Genomic DNA, 15812 nt, shown 5'->3' with positions numbered 1-15812 from the left:
CTATCCTTCTCAAAGTATTCTAAAAAATTCAGGAGGAGGGAAAACTCTCAAACTCATTTTATGAGGCCACCGTTCCCGATTCCAAAGCCAGACAAAGACATTAGAAAAGCAGAAAATTGTAGGCCAATACCCCTGATGAACATAGATGCAAAAATCCTCGACAAAGGATGAGCAAACTAAATTCAGCAAAACGTTAAAAACATCATACGCCGCGATCGAGTGGAATTTATTCCTGGGATGCACGGCTGGTTCAATACGTGCAAATCAATTAAGGTGACACACCACATTAGCAAAAGAACAAAAATCATACGATGACATCGATAGAGGCAGAGGAAGCATGTGACGAAATCTAACATGCATTTATGACAAAAACCCTCACCAAAGTGGGAACAGAGGGAACGCACCTCGACACAATGAAGGCCACGTAGGACAAACCACAGCTCACACCACACTCAATAGAGAAAGGCTAAAAGCGTTTTTCTTAAGATCAGGAATGAGACACGGATGCGCACCTTCACCTCTCTGTTCAACACAGTATTGGAAGTCCCAGCCACAGCAATCAGACGAGAAAGAGAAATAAAAGGCTTCCAAATTAGAAAGAAAGTAAAACTGACATTATTTGCGGATGACATGACACTGTAGAGAATCCTAAAGATTCTGCCAAAAAAAATGTTAGAACCGACGAATGAATTCAGTAAAATAGCACGATACGAAATTAATATTCAGAAATCGGTTGTACTTTTACACACCAGCGTGGGTCCCGGGCCTGGCTGTGATCCAGGCCCACGGCCAGGAATAGGACCCCGGATTTAGAATGTTTCACTAGTATATCAGGGCGCCTACGCCTAACACATGTAAACACTAATTCGGCTTATTGTATCACGCGTGTGCGGCTGAATGCCACCGTCGTACTGATACATGTGCAGCCATGCGGTCCCCTGCGGAGCGGAAGGGAGCAGAAGCAGAAGCGTGCTCTCCGCAACAGAACTGCATGCTCCCCGCAATAAAGCTGGTGCCGCCGTCTCATTCTCCCGTGGGCCCCTCGTGCGTTCTTCCAACTGAGCGCCTCACCACCGAGACGCCGTCCCCATCAGCTCGGCGCTGACAGCTGATGAGGAACGATCAGAAAGAGAAACTAAGATAATAATTTCCTCTATAATCGCATCAAAAAAGAAATACCTAGGTATAAATTTAACCTAGGAGGTAAAAGACCTGCACTCAGAAAATTATAAGACGTTAAAGAAAGACACTGAAGGAGACGTAAATAGACGGAGGCATGTCCCGTGCTGGTGGCCAGGAAGAGTCAACATCGTTAAAATGGCCACACTACCCGAAGCAATCTGCTGATTCGGTGCAATCCCTATCGAAATACCAATGGCATTTTTCATAGAACTACAACGAACAATCCTAAATGTATACGGAACCACAAAAACTCCCAAACCGCCACGGCAGTCCTGAGGAAGGACAAAGGTGGAGATGTGCTCCTGACGTCAAACTAGACTACAAAGCTACAGTCCCCAGACAGCACGGCGCTGGCATAAAAACAGACACGCAGATCCACGGGACAGCACAGAGCGCGGCAATAAACCCAGGCCCGCGAGCTCGTTTCATCTATGACGAAGGAGGGAAAAACATGCTATGGGGTAAAGGCGGTCTCGTCAATAAACGGAGTTGGAAAAACTGGACGGACAGACGTAAAAGAAAGGAAACTGGACCCCCTTCCTACAGCGCATCCAAGGATAAGCTCGACATGGAGTCCAGACTTAAATGTAAGAGCCGAAACCACAGCTCTCCCAAGAACCCGCGGGCGGTGACCTCCGATGCCGCGACCTCCGCAGGGGGCTGGGGACAGCGGGCGGTGCGGGGAGGTGAAGCGGGGGCGGGTGGGGGAACGGAGGCATCGGGGCAGGAGGGGGCCACGTGGCCCTCTCACGGTCCCTCGAGTCATCGGCAGGTCGGTGGCACACGCTGCAGGCTTGCGTCTCTCCTCCGGGGAGACTGAGCTGTGGTTCCCGCGTGGGACAGGGGTGGTGACCCTGCTGCGCTCCGTGCCCCTTCTGACGCGGGACCCGGGAGGGGCTGGGAACCAGGGTGCCGAGACCGCGGGGCCGGGCGTGCGTCCCCCTCCCCCAGGAGACAAAGCGGAGGCCGTGCAGACAGGCTCCCTTCCGACCGGGACCCAGCGACAGAGGGACTCACCGAGACCGAGATGAACGCCGGGGACGAACGAGCTGAAGAAGAACATGAGGATGACGAGCCCCAGCACCAGCAGGCACTTGGCGAGGAGGACGCCGTCGGAGACCCTGTGCTGTGGGAGAAAGTCGCCTTCCGCGCCCGCCACGAGCCCCCACCGCCCACGCGACCGGACCCCGCACCCTCTCCTTAGGGTGAAGCACACACGACTCTAGCCTGAGAGGCGACGGCGGGGAAATGCCACAGGGAACCGTGCGGACCGGATCCGGGCATTCGAACTTCGTGAAAAGTGAACCGGGTAGTTTAAGGTGCGGTGCGAACGCCTGGCCGAACAGCTGTGTGGTGTGACACGGAAGGCGTTGAGCTGTTCCCGGCCCCACTGCCAGCATCGGGTGAGACGGTGGCAGAGCCACTGGGGAGAGGGCACGGGGCCTCCAGGGAACGGGTCTTCGGGCCTGCAGGTGTCCTCAGGTCCGCCCCCTCCCGCGCAACAGGTGCTTAACGCGTCCTTGCAACAACACGGATCCTGCTGAGGGTCCGCGCTGGGCCCTCGCGGGACGCTCACGGGGACCTTGGAAGGAGCTGGCCCAGCGGGATGGGAGGCGCACTGCCTGAAGCGCCTCCGTTCGCTCCGAGTCGCAGACCTGCGGCTGGCAGGCCTGAGCCACAGAGCCAGACGGGATGTCCCCCAAGCTCCGGGGGCCCTGGCCATATGGGGCTGGGGCGAGGATGAGGTCCCCGAACATACACAGATGGCACCGCGTCGTCCCGCCCCACCCAGCCGGGCCCCTGTGACCCGCGTTCCAGTGTGCACCGAGGACCGTGCTGTGTCCCAGGCCCCACCACGCGTCTGTCTGTCTGTCTGTCTGCGTCTGTGTCTACCAGCATTAGAACGAGGCAGACAGAGACAGGCGAGAACTCACAGCTGCCACCCAGGGACAGGGCCACGCTCTGCCCGGCTCACACCGGGGCGACACGGTCTGGCAAGGCAGGCAGGGTCGGCACACGCCTGGGCCCAGCAGTGTCACGGCCGCGCTCTCCTTCCCTGACCCTGAGCGTCAGGGTGGGACGCAGCCTGGGAGCAGGAACCACAGACCAGACCCCCAGAGAACGCACAACCCCAGGGCGCCCCCGGCTGCATTCCTGTCGCCCAAGGTCAATATGTTCCTGGCACAAGTCGACAACCAGAGCAGGCGAGCAGCCTCTCCTGGGAAGGAAGTGCGCGGACTGGAACCCCACAGACCCACGGTGAGTCCTCCCGGACCCGGAGAGGAGCCCTCTGGGCCAGGAGAGGGACGCGATGTGTCCTTAGGTGGGCCGAGGGCATCCACTGGGGCAGGAAGATGAGCAGAGTCACCCGAAGGAGCCTCAGCTCGAGTCAGAGCCATGGACAGAGCACACGCCCCCTCCGTCCCCGAAGCCGACCCGTCCCGGGCGTCTGTCATCTGAGAAACGGGCCCCATGGACCTGCCTTTGGGCTCGGGGGCCACAGGCACCGGCCCACCCAAACGAAGGGGCACAGGGACCTCGGTCACAGAGGGAACATGGAGCTTAGCCTTCAGTTTGTGGGCGCACAGCCGAGCGTGGGAGGTGTTGCCCCCTCTCACCCCTGGAAAACACTCACGTCCCCGGGAGCGAGATGGGCGTTGACTCGGCGCAGCCTCTCACGAGGAGGAGGGCTCAACCCCCCACCCCCACCCCCACCCCGAGCGGAGCCAGGCGCCTCGCACCTTCCTCTGCAGCTCCTGGATGTTGGTCTCCCAGTTCTTGTCCTCCCGCGAGATCTGTCTGAAACAGAAAAGGTGGCCCCTCACTCTCCTGATGGCACTGAGCAGGGGGGCGGCGGGGACAGTCGGCAGCACGTGGCTCGGCCCCTGGCCAGGATGCCGGCCACTGTGATGCCAGTGATGGGGCCGGTCGTGGCCGGCGGCCTGGGGACTGGGTCGTGGCTGGGAGAGATGTTGACGACCGGACGTGGGAGGGGCGGTGGCGGAGCGTGCGCGCGGGGACCGTGGACACCTCACCTCCTCGCCTCACCTCCTGCTTGTTTGACTTTTTTTCCGAGTGAGGACGTCTCACGTTTACAACGACACTAACTAAAGGAAAACGCACCCAGTGAAAGCGACGCCACCGGCCTCGGGGGGACTGCTGCCGACTGGAATCGGTGTCTGGGAGCCGCCCCCGCCCGTCGGGGCCCCGCCCCCGCTGCGCCGTCTCGGTGGCCCCAGCTGCCCTCCCCTCCCCTCCCCAGCTTCCCTGTCGCCCATCGTTTCTGCTGTATTTTCTCCCTCACCGACTCGGGGAAAGAGGCTGCGTGCTGGAGAATTTTACTTTCGTGGCCACTCACACGTACTATGACCACGGGCCCCAAGGCGGGTCACAGCAGACCGGGCGAGTGCCGCCGAGGACGGCCTTTCAGAGCACGTGGACACATGACGTGTGGAAGGGACGCTCCCGAGGCCGCCCTCAGCCCAGCCTGTTCCATGGTGTCCGTGTGGCCTTGGCAGCCATGGCCCTCCGGCCTCAGGTCCCCATGTGACTAACGCAGGAGGAGCGGACAGCCACCTGGAGGCTCCCCCAAGGGCCGGCAGTCTGGGAACACGGGGTTGGCTGCCGCCTGTCGCCCCGTGGGAGATCGTTCCTGCCACATCCCCAGAGACTCGCATGTCTCCTGGGGCAACACACGTGTCACCTGCCCCCTCCCGGCACCCTCACATCTCAGCCTGGACTGAGACCAGCGCCAGGCCCGACCGAGTCAGCAGGCTGCGGAGCTCCCGGCCACGCAGGAGAGCGCCGAGCAGGGCGCCGGCTGCAGGGCGTGGCGTGTGGCGGGACCGGTCCCGCCGAGGGTCAGCTCGGGCCTGGCGTGTCCCCCAGGCAGGTCGCCCAGACCTTCCGGCCGTGGTCGTCTCCGCCGTCACGGGGCTGTCAGCTCGCACCGCACGGGGCGCGGGGACGGTCGGCTGCGGTGACGTCACGAGAGGCCCGTGCCACACGTGGCACCCCGGACTACTCGGCAGGGTGCTGCAACCGTCCCCCGGCCACGGCCCACCACTCTAGGGAACCCCTCTGAGTGACACGCCGCGCACGCCGGGCGGCACGGGCACTGCTGTCGCCGCGGCGGCCCCGCCTACCTGTGGAAGGTGCGCAGCCTGCGGGCCAGCAGGTGCTCCAGCGCCAGCACCTTGTGCAACAGCAGGCCCCGCACGGCCGTCTCCTCGCGGCTGGCCGGGCTGATGCGCTGGGCGGTCAGGCGCCACACGTGGATCTCGTGCTTCAGCTCTGGGGAAGACGAGGCCGAGGTCGGGGTCTCTGCCGCCTCAGGTCAGCTGACGCCCGCTCCCCTCACCATCTCCAGGGACGGGAACACCCCCCATGGCACACAGTGAGCCAGGGCCGAACCGAAGCGGTGGCTTCTCAGCGCAGGAGACAAAGCGACCTCTGAAAGCCACCGGGGCCGTGATGCGGTGCAACGTCCACTCTCTGGGCAGAGGGCGAACTCGAGCGGACAACCAAAGCTGGCACCCGACCCCTCCCCGCCACCCTGGCCAGCAGAACCCAGACCCGGCCCGGCCTTTGAGCTCTTTCATAAATAGGCCTAGTGAACACCAGAAGTAGGGTGGGGCTCTCCGTGGGTCGTTCCTGGGACTCCCACTAGGGCACGGGGTAGGACAGAAGGTGGGGCCGGTCTCGTTCACTGGCTTCTAAAATAACTAAAATAGTTTATAAGAGTTTGCATTCAACCTCTGTCTTACCACTAAAGGTACGACAGAAATTTCTCAAACTATCCACTATAAGTATATAAGGAGACACAGTATTCTCATGAAGCACCTGTTACGTGCAACACGCTGACCTCACGGATCGCAAGAACTCAAGATGAAATTAAAACCAAACCCTCCCAAGCAGGTAAGAACTTGACAACCAGCTCAGGGCAGCAAATCAAATACAACAATGCATCAGAAGGACCACACGCGACGATCAGGTGGGATTCGTCCCAGGAATGCAAGGACGGCTTAACACAAATCGGTCAACACCATACACCAAGTAAAAGGTAAAAAGTCGTATAACCGTAAGAAGAGATGAAGAAGTACAAACTGGTGGGTACAAACCAGTCACGGGGGACTTAGGCCTCGGGGACACACTCGACAGCATGGCGATGGTCATGCAGTGCCGAACGGTGCCAGAGCAACGGGGGGATCGCCTCACGGATTGCAGAAATATCCAGCTTTTTAAAACTTAAAACAAATAAATAAATAAGTAAATAAATAAGAAAAACCATAAATACGCGAGGCGATACATGTGTCAGTTAACGAGATGGGATAATCCTTCGCACTATACCTACTTCAAATCACCATAATACACTTCAAATATCTGACGATTTTGTCAACTATACCTCAATAAAGCTGAAATAAAAAACAAAAAATGAAACAAAGTGTATGATCATATCAACAGATGCAGAAAAAGCATGTGATGAGAACATCTATTTTGATAAAAAAAACTCAATAAAATGAATGTGGAAGGAAAGCACTTCTACATAACACATATGACAAACGCTCAGCTAACATCATACTCAATGGTGGAAAATTGAAAGCTTTTCCCGTAAGGTCGAGAACAAAACAAAGATGCCCACTCGCCCCACTCTTCTACGTGATAACGGACGTCACGGTCGGAGCGATTAAGCAAGAAAAGCAGTAAAAGGCATCCAATTCTAAAAGAAGTAAAACTATCACTATTTACAGATGACGTGATTTTATATACAGAAAAGCCTGAAGACTCCACTAAAAAAAAAACTATTAGAAATAATAAACAAATACAGTGACACCTCAGGATACGAAATCAATATGCAAAAACTATTGCATTTCTATACACTAACAACAAAGTTTCAGAAAGAGAAATGAAGAAAACAATCCCATGTACAATTACAACAAAAAGAAGACCCAGGAGAGAGCTTAACGAAGGCGGCGAAGGTGCACACGGAACACGACAAGACGCCGTTGAAAGGAGACGCGAAGAAACGGAAAGATGTTCCGTGTTCAGAGACTGGAAGAATTAACACTGATCAAACGACCGTATTCCCCACAGCGATCTACAGATTTAATGCAACCCCCAGCAAAATCCCAATGGCATTTTTCACAGAAATTGACCAAAAAATTATCAAATTTGTATGGAACCACAAAAGACCCCAAACAGCCAGAGCTATCCCGAGAAAGAACGAAGTCCAAGATATCACATTCCCCAACTTCAAACTATACTACAAAGTGACGATAATCAAAACAGTACGGTACCGACAGAAAAACGCACACACAGACCCATGGAACAGAACTGAGAGCCCAGAAATAGACTCACATATACACGGACAACTCATTTTCAACAAAGAAGCCAAGAAAATACCATGGAGTAAGGAAAGTGTCAATAAATGGCGTCGGGAAAACAAGGCGGCCAAAAGCATGAAACTAGACCACGCTCTCTTACACCGTGCACAAAAATCAACCCGAAAGGATTAAAGACTTGAATGGAAAATCTGAAACAACAAAATGACAGGAGAAAACAAAGGCACTAAGATTATGGACACTGGCCTCAGAGATATTCTGTGAACTTGACTCCAAAATCTGGGAAAACAAAAGCAAAAATAAATGAATGTGACTCCATCAAACTAAAAAGCTTGTGCACAGCAAAATAAACCACCAACGAAACAAAAATGCAACCCACCGGATGGAAGAAGATATTTCCAAGTGATACTTTCAATAAGGGGTTAATATCCAAAATAGATGAAGAACTCATACAACTGAACAACACACGCAGTGAACAAACCGGCAGGGGACTCGAACAGACACTTTGCCCAGAAAGACGCACGGCTGGTCAACGGACACACGAAAAGACGCTCAAGGTCACTCATCATCAGGGAAATGCAAATCGAACCCCTGTCAGAGTGGCCGTCATCAAGAAGACAAGAAGCGAGCGTCGGTGAGCACGTGGACGACAGGGAGCCCGGGGCACTGTCGGCGGCAGAGCAAATCGGTGCAGCCACCGTGGAAACAGTGTGCGGGCTCCCGAAAAACTTAAGAGCAGGGCTGCCTCATGACCCAGCAAGCCCTCTTCCGAGCATTTACCCGAAAAACGAGAAAACACTTTTCTGTAAAAACACATGCACCCCGATGCTCACAGCAGCACTGTTCACGGTGGCCGAGACACGGAAACAAGCCTTCGATAGATGGCTGGATAAAGACGACGTGGGACAGAGGAAACGCGGCCGTGGGCGACAACGTGCGTGGACCGCGACAGCGTCACGCTGAGCGGACTGGGCAGACGGAAAGGGCCGAGCACCGTGCGACTTCACCCACGGGCGGATAGGCAGCCAAAAGTGGCACCAACAAAGACAAAGTCAGGGACACGGACATCGGAACGTGGTGACCTGGGGAGGGGGGCAGGGCGACACGGGTCAAGGGGGCACACGCAAGGTGATGGAAGAAAACGAGGCTTGGGGTGGTGAGCTCACGACAGAGCACACGCGTCAAATTATGATGTCCTACACCTGGAATTACACAATGTCACTAATCACGTCGCCACGATAAATTTAACTTTTAAAAAGGCGCAGCTCGTGGGTTTACGCCCCCGGAAGGCACACCACGTGCCGGGGGGCAGAGGGGTCACAGCGATGGCGCGCCAGTGACCGCGCTTCCCGGCGCTCTGCGTGCGTGCGATGCGGCCCCGCGGCGCCTCCGTGACCGACACCGCCGGCTGCGCCCGAGGCGCGCACTCACCCACGATGTCGCTGGGCTCCTTGTTGTACAGCTTCTCGTTCCAGTACAGGAGCCGGAGGAGCGGGAAGCAGAACAGGAGCACCAAGCAGATGCCCACGAACATGTGCGCCGTGAAGCTGGCGAAGTCCAGGCCCTGGGGGCAGGGAGCGGAGACGTGAGGCCGTGCGCCTGCGTGGCCGGGCTCGCGGGCGTCAAACGGCGCGTTCCCTGGCCTGGGCCGCGTTCCCTCCTCGCCTGCCGGCCTCGTCATCTTCGATCGACGTGACATGGTGCGGTCGGATACCTCTGCAACGCCATCGATAATCCTGGGGTTCGCTCCTTAGGACAGCTGGATTGCTGCGGGTCTTTAAGGTGACGGGACCCAGGGCAGGGCCGAGTCCGGGCCGTGTGGGAAGCGGCCACCCGTCTCCCCGCAGGGACATCGGTCCTGGCCCCAGACTGTGTGCAGCACGCGGCCCTCTCGTCCCTTTGGGCTGTTCTTCCCCTGGCCTCGGCGGTGACCCCACCGACCTCTGGGTTCTCTCCATGGCCCTTCCAACTGTCTCGGTCGCCCCACACCCTCGGCTCTGTCCCCTCCCGCCTGCAACCCGGAGAGCCTCCCAGGGCAGCGAGCCGGGGCAGTCGCGGGGCGGCCTCGCCTGTCCTCCCTGCCCAAGGCCTGACGTCCAGGACCTTGGTCACCGCTGTCTGCTTCTGGCTCGGCTTCGGTTTTGTCCCTTCGGGTTTTGGTCTACTCCCTTGAGGGAGGATCCCGTCCCCCCAGCCGTCTGGCCCTGAGCGGAAGTGCTGCTCCCCCCCCTCGCCCAGTACGCCAGCCACACGCAAGCTCCGGGAGGCCATGTGCACGCCACCCTGACAGGACTCGCCTCTGGGGGGACGCCGCCGTCTGTGTGCACGCGTGTGCTTTCATTTTTCACAATGAATGTTTTACTGTCAAGTAAAAGTAATCAGATTTTTTCTAAAAATAGTTCTCTCCTGTGTGGCCGAGGCCCGGCTGGGTGACCGGTACCCCTAGAACAGCCCGCGGGACCCGCCGCCCGCCAGGGCGCTCCAGGGGGACGCGGTCGTGGGAGCACCGTCAGCTCACACGGGGCTGCCGACGTGGTCCCGCACAGCAACCACACAGTGCTCAAGTTCAGCCAAAGCGTGTGAGCTGCACCCCAAATCTCTGGAGCACAGCAGGTCCAGATGGCCGTCGACACCGAGAGCCGTGAACTCTCAAAGCCTTACATATTTTTATGGGGGACGGCACACAGACGCAGACACGCCAGCACACGCAGGGACACACGCATAACACGTCATCTAGAAAAATGACGCCAATTTGGAAGGAACTTCACCGATGCTTCAGGGAAGGGATGTTAAGAAAATTCTAATCACCAAAGAACGATAAATGAAAATTAATTTTCTAATTCTAGTTCGAACTCTGAGATACATTTGCAGTCTCTCTAATACTTTGTTTTTATTTTAGTGGACGAAGAAATTATATATCGCTAAGATCTTCCAAAAATTTTCTAAAAGCCTTCATTTTCTGAACCTGTTTCTTTTAATCCCAAGTCCTTCATCAGTGAAGTCGTCCGCCACAGCTGAAAAGTGCGAGGGGACAGATCACCCTACTCTTAAGATGAGCGAGTAGGAACCTCATTTCCTACTGACGTGACACGCGACGACTAAGCAGGTTATTCCACCCGATCGTTTCCTCAAGCACTCATCAGAGTGAGAGGGACAGAGACTCAGACCACCTCGGTCCCCACCGGAAGGGCAGTCAACTGGCCTCCCGCTCGCGGCTCCGTGGAGCCGACACAGGGGTGACTCCTGGTGACAGCGTCATGGGGGCAGCGTGCAAGCCAGGAGGGTCTCTCCTGTTAGAAGCCACCCTCACGGCACCTACCGCCTCCCTCAGCTCCTGGTTGGAAACGATGATGACGTTCGGAGGGTCCCCAATGGCGGTGGCGGCCCCCCCGATGTTGGTGAAGATCACTTCTGCAATCAGCACGTGTCTCGGGTCGAGATTGAGCACCTCACATAACCTGTCACGACGGGAGGAAGGAAAGTGGTCCCACCATCGCACTGTGGGGCCGTGAGCAACCTCGACGTGTTTCAGGTGCTCGTGCAAGGGAAGCGCTTGTGTGCACACGCGTGCACACGCATGCACACGTGAACACACACATGCGCACTCACAGGAGGGCGATGCTGAGGTGAACGATGACGACACCAGAGTCGCAGGCCACCGCGGACTCTCAGAACTACGTGTCTCTGGAGGTCACCCCAGCAGCCATCAGAGCCTCCGTGTGGGAACGCACCCCACCTCCCCGCCACGGTCTCAGGAGCGCAGTCCCGTGTGCAGGCCTCCAGGGACGGGCAGATCCCCGGCGAGAGGCGGGCCTGAAGAGCACTGGCCTGACCCCTGGCCCTAGCCCACAGGGCCTCAGGGGCTGCGTGTGGCCCTAAGCCAGCCCCTCCCCGGCCCAAAGCTGCCCCCGTGGACTCCGCCCCGTACTCTCCCCTCGGGGGCCTGCCCGGGCAGACCGCTCCCTGGGCACCAGGAGGCACGTTCTCAGCCCCCAGGTGGGTTTGGGGAGCACACAGTTGAGAAGCGTCGCTGTAAAGAAAGCTCAGGAAAGGTGTCACGGGGCCCCCCACACCTGCGCACCTGGGCTGACCCAGGGGCTGTGTGGACGCTGGCGGAGCAGCCGTCTGGGCCGAGCAGGACTGAGTACCCGGGTGTGTCCCCTGCCCAGTCAGCAGTGGTGGCAGCTCCTGGCTGGGGAAGCTCGAGAGCTGCTTCTGCAAGGTGAACCCTCGGAGCCCCAGCCACCTAAGTGGCCTCAACGAGGACCGAGATCGGGAGAGTAGCTGATGCCACACTAACGCCTGAACCTCAAGATGCGTTTTCGGGCTGATGCACAGGGTTGCCGTACCAGGTGACCACAGTGGGGACATCAGCAGGTGCCAGCGAGGCTGAGACAAGCCTCGGGGGCCGGGCCACATGCGGACATGGGTGTCCCCACCTCTGCTCTTCCCGGGCCTGGTGCTGTGGCTTGCCCGCTATGTCAGGGGCACAGTGGGCCTGGCTGGAGGGTCCTGTGGCCACGTCTGGCCGTGTGCCAGGCACAGGGCGTGGTGCCTGCGGGCAGCACGCGGCGTTCACGGCAGCCTGGAGGCACTCTCCCCGTCTTTCACTGACCTCGAGACCTGGGCAGCGGGGCGCTGCGTCCCCTGCACGGGAAGGCTGGCAACAGCGCCCCTCGCCCCAGGTCTCTGCCTGTATGTGGGGCTAGCGGGAGTCTGGTCAGGGGATGGACTCGACACCACAGGCCACATGCACGGTGCTGCCCGTCCCCTGTTCCTGTCCCTGCCCTCAGCGTCACCACCCGTCAGATGACAGGGGCGCTGAGCTCTGCAAGTCAGCCCTGCTGGTGGCTCCGAGCTTGTGGTCTCAGGCCTCGTGTCTGGGAGGGTCCCTTGTCTGAAAGGATCCCTGTGACGGCACAACCCAGGCCAGGCGGCGAAAGGGACTTGTCCGAAGCCCCTGCACCCCAGAGGGACCTGTCGCCCTCCGTCTCCCGGGGCCAGCCCGGGAGGGTTGTGATGCCTAGAAAGCCATCTTTAAAATAAAGAGCATGAAGTACAGGCGCGGCTGGGCCCGTGGCCTCAGAAGCTTCCGGACTCAAGGTTCCGACTCCGGGCAGACAGCTGGGGTGATCGACACACGCCCACTGCAGGGAGTGGGGGATTAAAAGCAACAGAATCTCGTCGAGTTTCTCTTTCCCAGAGTCGCCCCACAAAGCCCTCCCCAGGGCCAGCCAGCGAGACGGCTGTTCGGCGGGCAGCGCTGGGGACAGGGACGGGAACTCCCGGCCTGGCTGCATGTCCTGACCCATGCGGGCATGGCCGTGAGCCTGGCCCGAGCCCCGGGCGAGCCCCTCGGCATACCTTATGGTCACAGGAGTGAAGAGCAGCGACGTGGTGACGTTGTCCAGGAAGGCGGAGAGGGTGGCGGCAACGAGACACAGCATGATGGTCATGGCCCACACTCTCCCTCGGGACAGCCTGTAGGCCTGGGGCGCGCGAGAGGGACGGGAGTCAGGGGTTGAGGGCAGGTGCGCATTTCGTCAGGGGCTCTGGGAATTAACACGCGTGGGGGCCTGAGACAGGCCCGCGGGTCCCCAGTGTGCTGAGGCGAGGTGGCGAGGGCCCTGGGCTCCGGGCCACCTGGCCGAGCTCCCTGGCCCTGAGCCTCCCTCGCGGCCTCGGCCCTGGAACGTTGCCCGGCGGAGTCCGACCTCCCTTTGCGCGCACAGCCTGGGCCGCGGTGTTGGGGTCCGCCTGGCCCGAGAGCCTGCTGGCCTCTGGGGGCAGTTAGTGCACGGTGCCGGAAGGGGGAGGCCCGGTACCTCCCTGGGAGGTGCGAGGTGGCAAGCGTCACCGCACGGCCCCACCGCTCGGGGTGTGCAAAGGCTTTGTCGGGTACAGTTTATTAAAGAGCTTTTCAGTTGAAATAAAGTAAATATATAAGTCCGACCCAGCACTGGCCTTTGCACCAGCAGGCACGGCAGAGTGTCCCCCGCCAACCCCGAGTGACGGGGCCAGCACCGAGCCTAGAGGTTCTGGAAGATTCCCCAGGGTTCTAGTTAGAAAAGTGAGCGTTTTTATGTTCAATGTGTAGAAAGCGCTCATGTATATTATGTCACCAAAAAAAAAAAAAAAGCAATCAGAATGTGCTGGTGAAACAGATTCTCCAATATGCAAAACCATCTCTGATGCGTAGCTGTGAACCTGCCGACCGTCAACGTCACAGAGATGGCCGGCTCAAGTCCCCTTCTGTCGTTTATGGAGAAGCTGCCTTAGCAGCTGTACCCGGCTTTGCAGAAGTTAGTAATTTCATAAAAGAGAATGGCATTTTCAAATGTTTCCTTTAAGTATTAGTTTTACTCACCAAATATGTGATGGTGGAAAATAAACTTGTCAACTAGTTAAAACATAATTATTAAATGACACATCAAACCTACCTTTACAGCACAATAATCGAAAAATCCAGTTTCTGAAAATATGGCTACTAAGACCATCTGTGGGGAAGAGAAGCAGAGAGAGGGAGAAGCCGTTAGTGCCACCGTGAAGCGAGGTGACAGCACTCAGCTCCGCGCCTGCGCCCCGGCCTCTACGTGAGGTTGCCGTGCCGTCGGGCTTCTGCTGGCCTGCCGCGGGCAGTGCCCTCACAGGCCCCCTGCACAGGGCCACTATTCCCATGCCCAAGGGACATCACGATGCCGTCCGCCCTTCACAGTGAATGCCAGAGTCGCTGCTGTTCTGTTTTACAGACCAGGAGGTGGGGCGGGGGCAGAGATGGGGGGTGACGTGCTCACAGTCACAAAGCCAGAAGCAAATCAACTGGACAAAACAAAAATATCCCAAACTCAGTTTAGACTCAGCATAAGTACCTGCCTCGTCTAGAGGGACCATTGCTGTCCCTCCCAACCCAAAAGGCCCCGTGGGCTTTGGGACGTGCTGTCTCACGCACCCAGGGGCCTCACGCGGGTGTGGACGGTGGGGTCCAGGGCGGTCTCCCGCACGCCCACGGCCAGAATCGCCGGGGACTGGAACCCGGGCTCAGGTGAGCGGCCACCCAGGGGTTGAGCACCATGGAGCCGGCGGGGCGGCGGGTGACCGGCAGCACCAGCATGCAGACTCGGCCCCTGCGCACCGCGGCTCGGCCGTGGGCCTGCTGCACTGACGTCAATGGAAAGCAACGAACTGTGCCCTCCCCGCAAATCCACGTGTCAAAACCCTAATCCCGGCTCCCTCAGCAGGAGACTGCACTCGGGGGCGGTAAAGATGAGGCCTGGCCCCGTCCGACTGTGTCCTTAGAAGGGGCAGTGAGGGCACAGACACATGCAGGGGGACAAGCACGTGAGAACACGGAGAAGGCAGCGTCAGCATGCCGAGGAGCAGGAACCCAACCCCGCCGGCTGCGACCCTGAGCTGCGTCCCCAGGACGGAGCCACCAGCGTCTGCGGCTCCAGCCCCGTGCGCGGTCCTGCACCACGGCGGCCACGGGTCACCGCTCGCCTGAGTTTTTGTGAGACCTCTGGGGAGCCTCCTCCCCCTTCCAGACGCCCACCCCTGCAGCCTCCCAGGACCTGCCACGAGGTCAGCTGGAGCCGCAGTCATGCCGCCCTGCCCCCACGCCCTCCACGGGCAGCAGCTGGTCTGGCTCAGTGACGCCGGAGGGGCAGAGCCCGCTGTCAGTACCGCCGAGGGTCAAGCGACAGCGAGGAGGGTGAGGACACACAGGGACCTGCTCCACGCAGGCGGCCACTCTCTCCTCCAGCCCCTCACAGGCGCGGTGACCCAGGACTCATGAGCCACCCCATCGCTGTCCGGTTTATGACTCGTGGCCCACGCTTGTGCATCTTAGTCCCTTCCCTACGAAGGTGACACTTCACGGCAGAGTGGCCCCTTGACAGCGTCTGACAGATGAGCAAACACGAATCATCATTTGGGGGGCCTCTTCCTTCATCCACGTGCTTACAGGTACTTACTCCAATCACCCAAACTCACACGGTTCATTTATTTGGGACGTTCTGTTTTATATGTTAAGGGCAGGAACTAAATTCGCTCAACTGCAATTTTCTTTCGCTCTCAGGAAGGCCGCAGACTGGACTGTCCAGCTGACGGCCCAGGGCCCCGAACGCCCCATTCCTGCTCGGGAGGGACCCGCCGGGCCCGCGCCAACGCGGACCAGGCACATGTGGCCAGGCGGCTCGGCACCGTCAGCGTCATGAACGATGAGCAGCAGTGGCGGAAAAGGACAAGGGCCCGGGCGACAGCAGCCCAGGAGCCACGTCCGCCGGGGTCTGT

General features: G+C 58.6%; 1 protein-coding gene across 1 annotated transcript in view; it reads right to left on the bottom strand.

Annotated features, from left to right (window-relative positions):
- Positions 1-15812, bottom strand: part of OCA2 (OCA2 melanosomal transmembrane protein) — a 52261-nt gene that overhangs the window by 17836 nt on the left and 18613 nt on the right. The window contains exons 12-18 of the mRNA XM_039853388.1: positions 13964-14020; positions 12888-13012; positions 10843-10981; positions 8955-9087; positions 5328-5475; positions 3924-3981; positions 2200-2308 (exon numbers count right to left, since the gene is read on the bottom strand). Coding sequence (XP_039709322.1) covers positions 2200-2308; positions 3924-3981; positions 5328-5475; positions 8955-9087; positions 10843-10981; positions 12888-13012; positions 13964-14020 — 769 coding nt within the window. The remainder of the gene's footprint in view (positions 1-2199; positions 2309-3923; positions 3982-5327; positions 5476-8954; positions 9088-10842; positions 10982-12887; positions 13013-13963; positions 14021-15812) is intronic.

This window comes from Pteropus medius, unplaced genomic scaffold (assembly GCF_902729225.1).
Source record: "Pteropus medius unplaced genomic scaffold, Ma_sr-lr_union100, whole genome shotgun sequence".
Taxonomy (NCBI): Eukaryota; Metazoa; Chordata; class Mammalia; order Chiroptera; family Pteropodidae; genus Pteropus; species Pteropus medius.
This window is presented reverse-complemented; position numbering and strand designations above follow the sequence as displayed.